The 12,493-nt window shown below is 35.9% G+C and overlaps 1 protein-coding gene across 5 annotated transcripts in view; it reads left to right on the top strand.

Moving 5' to 3' along the window:
- The window catches only part of LOC127438973 (rab GTPase-activating protein 1-like), a 136,450-nt gene that overhangs the window by 15,497 nt on the left and 108,460 nt on the right, over nucleotides 1-12,493 (top strand). For all 5 annotated transcript variants that reach the window (XR_007896828.1, XM_051694928.1, XM_051694927.1 and 2 more), the window contains exons 5-11: nucleotides 3,658-3,832; nucleotides 4,030-4,190; nucleotides 4,698-4,808; nucleotides 6,920-6,986; nucleotides 7,618-7,720; nucleotides 8,238-8,404; nucleotides 12,329-12,455. Coding sequence is in view for 4 of the 5 variants with exons in the window: in XM_051694928.1 (XP_051550888.1) it covers nucleotides 3,658-3,832; nucleotides 4,030-4,190; nucleotides 4,698-4,808; nucleotides 6,920-6,986; nucleotides 7,618-7,720; nucleotides 8,238-8,404; nucleotides 12,329-12,455 (911 nt within the window). In the remaining variant the exon portion in view is untranslated. The remainder of the gene's footprint in view (nucleotides 1-3,657; nucleotides 3,833-4,029; nucleotides 4,191-4,697; nucleotides 4,809-6,919; nucleotides 6,987-7,617; nucleotides 7,721-8,237; nucleotides 8,405-12,328; nucleotides 12,456-12,493) is intronic.

Below are 12,493 nucleotides of genomic sequence, written 5' to 3'. Positions count from 1 at the left end.
GTGTAACCTCAGGTTGAGCATCTCGTTGTTTCTTTCTCAGTTCTGAAAACCTCAAAACAGTCTCCAAATTTAACTTAGATGCACATGTGAACTAGTGAGGGGTTGTTTAATTTAATTCATGTAACATTGAGCAAGCTTTTTTGCACCATGCACCTTAAAGAAATGTTTTGGGTTCAAAACAGGTTAAGCTCTATAGTTTGACTCTCTCAGTTTGTAAAAATAAAGCATAAATAATGTTTACAGTAATGCACTTGGAGAGTATAAAAGCAGAAATGTGCAGCTCTTTTTTGTTGAAGTTATATGAATTCTTCTGTACACAGTTTGTGTTAGTTGAGCTGTAAAGTTGTTAAATTCATCCTTTTAACAGTGGAACAACCGTACTATGCGAATGAACGTAGGGTTATGTGTTACCGGTGCAATTCATGTGAGTTTATTTTCTCAGTTCCTTTCTGGTGTCCTTGAACGTATTATGTGAATTTACAGCTTTTTCCATCTTTACATGGTCATGACAGGAGTTGAAAGGTTGGATATAGTAACTTTGCACAGACAAGGTTGGTAAAGATATTAAGGCATATAAAGATTAATGGGATGTGTATGACTTTTTTTCTTCTGCAGAACACAAATGAAGATTTTTAGAAGAATATCTCAACTCTGTAGGTCCATGCAAGCAAGTGGATGGTGGCCAAAATGTTTTCTGAAGCGATCTAATAGGTTTTGTGTGAGAACAAATCAAAATATAACTTCTTTTTCACTGTAAATCTTGCCATTGCGGTCTCTAGGCACATCGTGATTTCAAGGTCGATTACACTTCCTAGTGCGTGACGCACACTAGAGGGTGCTATAGGAAGTGTAGTCGAGCTTGAGATCACAATGCCTAGGAGACTGCTGTCAAGATTTATTGTGAAAAGGAATTACATTTAGTTTTTTTCTCACTCAAAACCATTTGGATCGCTTCTGAAGATATTGATTAAACCACTGGAGTCATATGGATTACTTTTATGCTGCCTTTATATGATATTTGGACCTTCAGAGTTCCGGGCACTGTTCACTTGCATTGTATGGACCTACAGAGCTGAGATATTCTTCTAAAAATCTTAATTTGTGTTCTGCAGAAGAAACATCCGGGATGGCAGGAGGGTGAGTTTTTGGGTGAACTATCCCTTTAAGGCCACGTCTGCACTTATACGTTTTCGGTTGAAAATGCATTGATTTTGCTGCATTTATGCTTCTCATCCACACTAAAACTGTATTTTCCTCCACCAAAAATTTAGACTTTTGAAAGCACTCTCTGGTACAGTGTACTTTGGAAAAATTATAACGTTAGGAAACAGTTTTCCGTGAATATACATGTACACTAATATGTTCTCGTTTGAAAATTCATTGATTCACTGTGTTTACATGTCACATCCACACCAGAATTGTGATTTCCCCCACCAAATACTGACTTTAAAAAAACGCTCTCCATTACCGCATACTTTGGAAAACGAATGGAAAACCAAAAACGTATACATGAATACATTTTTGTTGGAAAATACATTAATTTTGCTACATTCATGCATCTCATCCATAATAGAACGGCGTTCCGAAAACAAAAGCTTCTCACGAGTACGGCATACTTTGGAGAAAAAAAAATTTTGAAAATTGAGTTTTCACCCTAAAATGTAAGGTCACGTCCACACTAATACGTTTTCATTTGAAAACGCATTGATTTTCTATGTTTATGTGTCTCATCCACACACACTAGAACAGCGTTTTTCTCTTTTGAAAACGATGATGTTAGAAAATGGAAAACATTTTTCACAGTTTTTCACAGTTTTTAAAATAGTTTAGTCTGGTTGTGGTCTAAGTCTTATGGTACAGTTGAAGTCAGAAGTTTACATACACTTAGGTTAAAGTCATTAAAACAAATTTTTTAACCACTCCACAGATTTAATATTAGCAAACTATAGTTTTGGCAAGTCGTTTAGGACATCTACTTTGTGCATGACACAAGTCATTTTTCCAACAATTGTTCACAGATTGTTTCACTTTTAATTGACTATATCACAATTCCAGTGAGTCAGAAGTTTACATACACTAAGTTAACTGTACCTTTAAGCAGCTTGGAAAATTCCAGAAAATTGTCATTCCTTTAGGCAATTAGCCACTTAGCTTCTGATAGGCTAATTGGAGTCAATTGGAGGTGTACCGGTGGATTTATTTTAAGGCCTACCTTCAAATAGTTTGCCTCTTTGCTTGCCATCATGGGAAAATCAAAAGAAATCAGCCAAGACCTCAGAAAAGGTTCATCCCTGGGAGCAATTTCCAAATGCCTGAAGGTACCACGTTCATCTATATAAACAATAGTACGCAAGTATAAACACCATGGGACCACGCAGCCATCATACCACTCAGGAAGGAGATGCATTCTGTCTCCGAGAGATGAACATAGTTCGGTGCGAAAGGTGCGAGTCAATCCCAGAACAACAGCAAGGGAACTTGTGAAGATGCTGGAGGAAACTGGTAGACAAGTATCTATATCCACAGTAAAACAAGTCCTATGTTGACATAACCTGAAAGGCTGCTCAGCAAGGAAGAAGCCACTGCTCCAAAACCACCATAAAAAAGCCAGACTACAATTTGCAAGTGCACATGGGGACAAAGATCTTACTTTTTGGAGAAATGTCCTCTGGTCTGATGAAACAAAAATGTAACTGTTTGGCCATAATTACCATTATGTTTGGAGGAAAAAAGGTGAGGCTTGCAAGTCGAAGAACACCATCCCAACCGTGAAGCATGGGGGTTGCAGCGTCATGTTGTGGGGGTGCTTTGCTGCAGGAGGGACTGGTGCACTTCACAAAATAGATGGTAATTTATGTGGATATATTGAAGCAACATCTCAAGACATCAGCAAGGAAGTTAAAGCTCGGTTGCAAATGGTCTTCCAAATGGACAATGACCCCAAGCATACCTCCAAATTTGTGGAAAAATGGCTTAAGGACAACAAAGTCAAGGTATTGGAGTGACCATCACAAAGTCCTGACCTCAATCCAATAGAAAATTTGTGGGCAGATCTGAAAAAGTGTATGCGAGCAAGGAGGCCTACAAACCTGACTCAGTTACACCACTTCTGTCTGGAGGAATGGGCCAAAATTCCAGTAACTTATTGTGAGAAGCTTGTGAAGGCTACCCAAAATGTTTGACCCAAGTTAAACAATTTAAAGGCAACGCTACCGAATACTAACAAAGTGTATGTAAACTTCTGACCCACTGGGAATGTGATTACAGAAATAAAAGCTGAAATAAATAATACTCTCTACTATTATTCTGACATTTCACATTCTTAAAAATAAAGTAGTGATCCTAACTGACATACGACAGGGAAAGTTTTCTATGATTAAATGTCAGTAATTGTGGAAAAACCGAGTTTAAATGTATTTGGCCAAGGTATATGTAAACCTCTGACTTCAACAGTATACTTTCAAACGTGTGAGTCAAAATGATTTTCTGTGGTAATCAACAGTATGTCACAAATGCTGTCGAAAGGTCTTAACTTGTGTGGAACCTGAAACATTAATTTAGTACAGCAACATTCATTAAATTGCTACATTTTAAGTAAAGAAAGTCTGTTTTGCCGCTCCTTTGTAAAACCCGTTTCTTTTGTTTTTATTACTCCAGGATTGTCGACCAGGCCACTGGAACAGAGATCGCTTCCTTTCCCATCTACAAAGTGTTGTTCTGTGCTCGGGGACAAGAGGGCTCGGTCGAGAGTGACTGCTTTTCCTTCACTGAAAGCTACCGCAGCTCTGAAGACTTTCAAATCCATGTCTTTTCCTGCCATATCAAAGAGGCTGTGAGTTACTTCAAATCTGTAAAGACTACACAAACAACACAAGAAAACAATTCCCTCTTGATGGAAGCTTACATATGATCTAAAGTTTTCTTATTGTCTGAATCTAAACTTAACTAGCCCATGAGATTCTTGAAAGTTCAAGACAAAATCATTTAACACAGATGTTTGAATAAGCTCAACTTCCTTTCTCTGTTTAGGTTAGTCGCATTCTATATAGCTTCTCAACAGCCTTCAGGCATTCGTCAAAAGCAGCCACAGACATGAGAGATTCAGTGCTGCCTCTTTCCCCCAATAGCGATATCTTCACATTCACCGTTTCTCTAGAAGTGAGAGAAGAGGACGGAAAAGGAAACTTCAGGTCTGTCATCATCCACTTCTGAGGAAGCGTCAGTTTTTCATGTTTCTCGCTCTTTAAAATAGGTGTTAGTTTTTACCTTTTCTATTCACAGAATGAGTATTGTGCCACTCTGACAAAGGTGGAAAGAATGATAATTCATTACATTATAAAGACAGCATAGAAAAGCATTCACAACAGATTTAATTTACCTAATGTCACGTATTTCTGAATGGTGGGGTTTGATTTTTGTTCATTGGAATTTGATTAGATTATGAAAAGCAATCTACAGTATGATATTATTTGTTGATATTTTTCCCACCCACACAGCTTTAATTACATCAGCAGAAAAGGAAAGTCGTTTCAAAGGTGGAGAAAGTTATTACATTTTAATGAAAGATTATGCAAACATCTTTTGATAAATTGTGTGTATTAGCAGACATTTATGTCCTTTGGAGTTGTGAGCATGTCTTCTATAATGTAAAAACACTGTCCCTCTTTCTTTTCTCTTTCTCCCTCTCTTTCTTCCAGCCCAGTCCCTAAAGACAGAGATAAGTATTACTTCAAGCTGCGGCAGGGTGTGCAGAAAAAAGTAGTGGTCACTGTTCAGCAGATGAACAATAATGAGCTGGTAATAGAGAGGTGAGTATTTGGAGAACCAGAGTTAATGTTAAAAGTACATTGTCATTGTTGTTATTTTTGCAAGTGTTTTGAAGAACAGAGCAGTGTGGCATTACCAGATCAAAACAATATGCCAAGAACCAGAAAAACCTGAACACTTTGATATGTCCCAGTCTTATATCATAAACTGCTTTGTCTGCTCATTTACAGCCAAACACAAGCAGACTTTTTTGTGTTGACAATCAGGATCAATTAGGTCTGGGTTAATTGTTATCATAAGTAGAAAAGGCAACTTTTGCCTTTTTTTTTTTTTACCCGTTTTATTAATTTACAATGTGCATCATCTTTCTCTGTTTAGGCAACAGTTTTTTTGTTTTGTTTTATTTAGGTTTTGTTTTATTTAGGTTTTGTTATATTTAGGTTGTGCTTTGTTTAGGTTGTGCTTTTTGCTTTGTTTAGGTTTTGCTTTGTTTAGGTTGTGCTTTTTTGTTTTATTTAGGTTGTGCTTTGTTTTGTTTAGGTTGTGCTTTTTGTTGTTTAGGTTTTGTTTTGTGTAGGTTTTGCTTTGTTTTGGTTTGTTTAGGTTTTGCTTTATTTGCTTTATTTTTTTATTTATTTATTTATTTATTGTGGCAGTTTAATAAATCTGGTAAAAAAAATACTTTCCCCCAATTTATCGCATACTTCATTTGAACAATCCTGATATTGATTCTTAAAATCACAAGATCAATCTTTTACTCTATACTAGGGGTGGTCATTACATTGATGGTGATTCGATTGCAAGACAACACTAGTTGATTTTGTTAACAGGCCAAAAGGAAAAGAGAGTAGAGACAAACTACACACATAACAAGAATCTTAGAGATCCCTTATTATTTTCTCATTTCGGTACCCGCTCGCTTCGTGTGCGTGCTTTATGTGCACGTGTGTGCTCTGAGAGCGTTGGCGATAATGCGAATACATGTTACACTTCAGAATTCTGGTCTTGGTGAGGTTTTAATGTAAACTGTCATTTATGTCTAATTTGAACGTAAACAGCGGGACAAAAAAGCAGATTTGTATCAATGTATTGGTCTTGAATTGAAATAAAGGCAGCCTAATAGACCTGCCGCTGTTCAGTTTAATTATTCAAACAACAAGAAAATGAAAACCACATGCTGCTCTTGGCTGGATAACTTAAGTAGCTTTAAAAAGTATTATTGTGTTATAATCACACAGTTAAGACCTGTAATTTAATGAGTTGTTACATTTTTTAATGCTTTCTTAAATGTATAGTGCTGTTAAAAACTTCATTTTTTATCTTAATTTGTATGTTCTATTGTTTCTGTTTGTTTTATTGCTTGTAATTTGTTTCTTTGGTATTTTTTTTTTTTATTACTGACTGTTTAGTTGTCTTGAGTACAATGTTTACTCAAATTAATTCATATTTTGTTGTGATTTTGAAAGTGGTGTTGAGAATCGTCAAATTGCATTCATATGTAAACAAATGAACTTTATAACTGAAAATTGCCCAAATTAATAAGCTTTTTTTTTTTTTAAAGATGTGACCGGAATCTAAATAGGCAAGTGATCTCAATGAGCCTAGATTTAGATTAGGCTGTAATATGAGTCTTACCAGATTTTGATGGAGAACACAGGATGAAACAACAGGGAGCTTGTTAGCAATTTGCATTTAACAAGAAGTGTGATTCACTGTGCGATCAGTTGATGGCGCTATAGTCACATTAGAGAATACCCTCCTCACTATGAGACTTGCCTGGAAAATGTTTAATTACAGATGCAAAAAGTCCAGAGTGGGCTTATAAAGTGCATGTGTGCCATTTAAGCCCACTCGTGTTCCAAATAAGCCCACCATGCTTTTTTTTAAGTAAATACTTCATATTTTATTAAATTAAAACTTCATATTTGATTACCTTTTGATTAATCAGCCTAACTAATTGAATAACTGCTAATTAAACTGAACAAATATAGACTGCAGTTTTTGTATTTGACATTATTTGAAATTGCAAGAGTTGTAGGTTTTCCTTCTTTGATTATGCAATATGCTGTCAAATAATGTATATTATGTAGTAAATGGTCATGTTTATTTAATGGCTCATTCTCATCATCTAAATCCTTTCTGTGTTTTCCAGGTGCTTTGGGATGTTACTCAGTCCTGGTCAGAAAGTTCGCAACAGCGACATGCACCTTCTCGATATGGTGAAACACCTTTCCAATTCACCTGTGGTTATTTGTATTTTGAGCTTAACAACATTCGTTTATTTGCACAACTCAAACAAACTGACTGCCTGTGGTTTAATTCTTTTAGCTGCCTTGGGACCAATATCGTTAATTCATTTCTCATATCGTCATGCACCAATACTGATTTTAATTACCATTCTGTTACCATTTATAGAAACACTGAGTAGAAATACAGGATTTTTATTATTCATAAGAAATGTAATTTTACATTTGCCCTTGAGCAAGTTCAGCTGGTGGTATACACATCAAGAGCAAAAACAATTAGCTGTTCAATCAAGCATAATTGGGTTCATGGGGATTGAGTTAAGAAGCCTATGAGGTTTAATATTGTACTTGTCACTATGTAGCCTGTTGCCATCTGCCCTGTTTTAATAAATCACACTGTTTGATGTTTTGCCCAGAGGTGTCAATATTTGGAATGTCAATAGATTTAAATAATGAATCATGGTTAATCTCTTGATTTTGTTGTTGTTGTTGTTGTTGTAATTGATGCAATTAATTGACGTAGTTGATGCACGAGTTAACATTGGCAGCTCCAAACAATATAAAATGCTGAAAGCTTGATAGTTGTTTGTGGTTGTTCTTTTAGGACTCTATGGGGAAAAGTGCTGATGGGAAGGCATATGTGATCACTGGCACCTGGGACCCAAACATTCCGGCTTTCCAGCCACTGAATGAGGACACGGCGAAAGGTGAGAATAGAAAGTAATTAAAACTAAGAGTAAATTCACCCTCACAGCAGGAAAGTGGACAGATCTTCCTGAGCAATAGCAAAATACAAGAGCTTGATTGTAAAACCAAGGTTATTTATCTCCTGTCATGTGTGGCAAGATCTTGCAGTTTTCGTTCTCAGGTGAGCCCCATAATTAAGAAACACAAGTAAACCGATGTGTGAAACAAATCACAGATCTGTGAGAAGCTGAAAAACCTGCCTGTTTCACACTATGGGGGGTTTTGTATTTGAATTAACAGGAAACACAAATTCATTATAATTTCTCAATCGAACATTAACTCTGGAGCAACAAGGTGTGTTGCTCCCAGTTTGGCCTCATACCATATCAACAATACAGATGCTAAAATGAGGATTATTGGGGCCCTAAAGAAATTTGGAAGCCCTTAAGGAATTAACAGCCCCAGAATACTCTAGGCTGAATGATTAGTTAAATTGTGCTATGTTGTTAATGATTGACTGAACGTTTTCCTCTCCAGACAAGCAGGTGTTCATGACTGTAGCAGTGGACCTGGTGGTGACTGAGGTCATAGAACCTGTGCGGTTCCTCATGGAGGTGCCAGTTAGGGTCTACCCAGCTAATGAGAGATTCTGGTATTTCAGCAGGAAGGCCTTTTCTGAGACCTTTTACCTCAAGCTCAAACAGGTACCCCAACCCAAGCCACATCATCTTTGCTGAGTTCTTAATCCTCAATGTTTAGTGCTTTATTCATACATATTTTGTTGAATCTCACAGAAAGATATTTCATATTTTAAGTAATATTTCAATGCAAAATCAAGAAAAATAAATAAATTATATTTTGCATAAACAAGATAAAGACTAATATTAGTTCAATTAAAATAAATTGCATTCTTACATTATTTTAATAAAGAAAATCTCATTACCATAATGCGATTGTTTCTCAGTGATAATTCTCATTCGATTTAGATGACTAAATTACTGTAATGCTATGTTGTTTTTACAAAAAATCAGCATAAATTAAAAGTATTACAACAAATACTAATAATTATGTAAAAAATATTTAGCTTTTTTTTTTTCCATTTCAATAACTTTTTTTCACATTACAGTAATGAAAATAAGTACAGAGTACCCTTAGAAGACAGGAAGGGATTTTATTATCTGAAATAGTATTGCATTCCTCACAAAAAGTTTTGCATTTTCTCACAATAGTTTGCATTCTTTTGCTGTTTTTTGTTTCCTCGCAAAATGTTTTGCATTCATTCCCAATAGTTTTGCGTTCCCTCGCAAAAGTTTTGTTCCTTCATAATAGTTTTATGTTCCCTCAAATGTAGTTTTCATTCCCTCACAAAAAGGTTTGCGTTCCCTCGCAATAGTTTGAATACTTTTGCGATGGTTTTGCATTCCCTCACAAGCTTTGTATTCTTTAGCAAAAGTTTTGCATTCCCTTACAAAAAGTTTTGTTCCCTCGCAATATTTTGCGTCTTTTGCAATAGTTGTGTATTCCCTCAAAAAATGTTTTGCTCCTTTGCTATAATTTGCATTGCCTCACAAAAAGTTTTGTTCCCTCGCAATAGTTTGCGTTCTTTTGCAATGTTTTTTTGTTTCCTCACAAAATGTTTTGCATTCATTCCGAATAGTTTGTTCCCTCGCAAAAGTTTTGTTTCTTCGTAATAGTTTTATGTTCCCTCAAAAAAAGGTTTGTATTCCCTCGCAATAGTTTAAATACTTTTGCAATGATTTTGTATTCCCTCACAAGTTTTGTGTTCTTAGCAAAAGTTTTGCATTCCCTTACAAAAAGTTTTGTTCCATCGCAATATTTTGCATCTTTTGCAATAGTTTTGCGTTCCTTCACAATATTTTTTGTGTTCCTTTGCAATAGTTTTGTGTTCCCTCACAAAAAGTTTTGCGTTTCTTCAACAGTTTTGTGTTTCCTCACAAAAATTTTGCTCCTTCGCTATAGTGTGCCTCACAAATTTTTGTTCCCTCTCAGTAGTTTGCGTCTTTTGCAATAGTTTTGCGTTCCCTTACAAAAACTTTTCGTTCCCTCACAAAAGTTTTTGTTTCCTCACAAAAGTTTAGCTCCTTTGCTATAGTTTGCAGTGCCTCACAAAAAGTTTTGTTCCCTCGCAATAGTTTGAATACTTTTGCAATGGTTTTACATTCCCTCGCGAGTTTTGTTCTTTAGCAAAAGTTTCGCATTCCCTCACAAAAAGTTTTGCATTCCTTCGCAATATTTTTTGTTCCCTCACAAAAAGTTTTGCGTTCCTTCAACAGTTTTGTGTTTTCTCTCAAATTCCTTTGCAATAGTTTTGTGTTCCCTCATAAAAAGTTTTACGTTCCTTCAACAGTTTTTTGTTCCCTCACAAAAAGTTTTACGTTCCTTCAACAGTTTTTTGTTCCCTCACAAAAAGTTTTGCGTTCCTTCAACAGTTTTGTTTCCTCACAAATTCCTTTGCAATAGTTTTGTTTCCTCACAAAAGATTTGCTCCTTCGCTGTAGTTTGCATTGCCTCAGACATTTTTGTTCCCTCTCAGTAGTTTGCGTCTTTTGCAATAGTTTTGCGTTCCCTTACAAAAACTTTACGTTCCCTCACAAAAAGTTTTGCGTTTCCTCACAAAAGTTTAGCTCCTTTGCTATAGTTTGCAGTGCCTCACAAGAAGTTTTGTTCCCTCGCAATAGTTTGCGTCTTTTGCAATAGTTTTGCGTTCCCTCACAAGAAGTTTTGCGTTCCATCACAATATTTTTGCGTTCCTTCACAACATATTTGTGTTCCTTCACAATAGTTTTGCTTTCCCTAGCAGTAGTTTGTATTTTCTCACAATGGTTTAAACATGGTTTACCTACCATAGTTCAGCTATGATATTTGTAGTAAAACCATCACCAAACAATTTACAGTGGTACTTGTACCACAAACTAACCATAGTGTTACTGTAGTAAAACTGAAGTAACCATTTTTTAAAAAAAAAATGTATTTTGGTGGAATGATTGATTTTTATTACCATAGATTTGGTTTTCCTGTTTTATTACTATGAATTTCCCTTTTAATAATCGTTGAGATCAAGTCATTTATACACGATGCAGGATAGGACATACAAGACTCACACCAATTTTTACTATCAGGAGAAAATTCACCAAAGTGCTCATCTTGTCAGAACGCACTATCCATTAAACATTTTACTGGACTGTCATACCTCTCTACACATCTGAGGAACCTGTATTATTCAGTTGATTCTTTTGAAAAGGTTTTTAATCAAGTGAATCCAAATTTAGTTTGAAGGTTTTTAGGAAAAATTAATCTTAAACACCTCATTTAACTTATTTAAATATTTTAAATAACTAAACCTGGTTCCCACCATGAATATAACCATAGAAGCTGGCATGGTGTAAAAAATGAAAGAAACAAACAAACAAACAAATTACTATGAATTTGCTATGAATATCATGGTTAGAATATGGTTATTGTTGTAAAACCATGGTAAATTCTGTGGTGACTATGGTTTTACTGCAAATACCATAATTCAGCTATGGTTACTGTAATATAATCATGATACATTTCTGTAGGGATGGATACCAATTGCAAGGTAACACAAAACTTTTTGTGAGGCAACACAAGACTTTTTTGAGGGAGAACAAATCTACTTTGAGGGAGCACAAAGATATTCAGAAAATCAATTTCCTCCCTGCCCTCTAAGGGGCTCCGTAATTGTGCAATAAAGTATGATTAATTGTCATGAAAAAAATTTCACTATGCAAAAAAATTTAAAGGCTTGATTTTTTTAAAAAAAATTACAATTTATAATTTTATTCTTTTAATCTTGGGATGAAATATGACCCAGGCATTTTCTTGACAGTCTTTGTTAAATTTATCCATATACTGCAAGTAAACTAATTATTTCTGGCCATCTCTTTTCAAACATAAGCTGCCTACAAACAGTTATAGGGCCACAAGATAGAGGCTACAGAGACAACCTTGAGGAAGTGTGCTTTTGTGAAGCATGAACAGAAGTAGTAACTCCTGGAAGCTGTGAAGCGGCAAATGGAGGCTTTGTATAATTCGTAGCTTAATAAGAGGCCCGGCGCTCATTATCATGCTCAAGTAATTAGGGCTTGCAGCCTGCATCTCTGCCTGATTGCTTCTGTAGTTATCTTATCACTGAGAGAAAGAATGCATGGGCTGTAGTTAAAACTAATTAAAAGATAATATTATGGTGTTAGCGATAGGCCCAGCCCATTCCTCACATTATTTTATTATTTTGTATTTGTTTACGATGCTCATTAGGTGCAAGGAATTAGGATGTAATTATTCTGGCTGTTAACATCATTCTTTGCCTGTAGTACAGTTCCACTCTGCAATTAAAAATGGAAACAGCAGTTTGTATAAGAGCCACACAGCACAAGGAAAGCAGTGGCAATAGCAAAGTTATAAATAAGCGATTCGGTTTGCACAAACTGACCTGAAGAGGAGTGAGGTAAAAGTGCAATCTTCACTTCGATTTGCTCCCTGCAAACTGGAACCCTGAAGATTCTAGAGAATTTGAAATGTAGCTGTAAGGCTTTGTCATGCTGCTTCGTATACAGAGTTTGTTTGCTCTCTCTGTGTGTGTCTAGGGCACAGGGAAGGGCAGCCAGGGAGATGCCATGTATGAAGTGGTGAGCCTGCAGAAACACACAGAGTGTGCGGCCGGAATACGTGGCCACCTGCAGTCTCCCACCGAGGAAGAGGAGCCAGAGGAAGGTATGCCACAGTCCAGTTTATTAGAGTGCTTTTCTGTG

This window comes from Myxocyprinus asiaticus, chromosome 50, assembly GCF_019703515.2.
Source record: "Myxocyprinus asiaticus isolate MX2 ecotype Aquarium Trade chromosome 50, UBuf_Myxa_2, whole genome shotgun sequence".
In the NCBI taxonomy this organism is placed as follows: domain Eukaryota; kingdom Metazoa; phylum Chordata; class Actinopteri; order Cypriniformes; family Catostomidae; genus Myxocyprinus; species Myxocyprinus asiaticus.
This window is presented reverse-complemented; position numbering and strand designations above follow the sequence as displayed.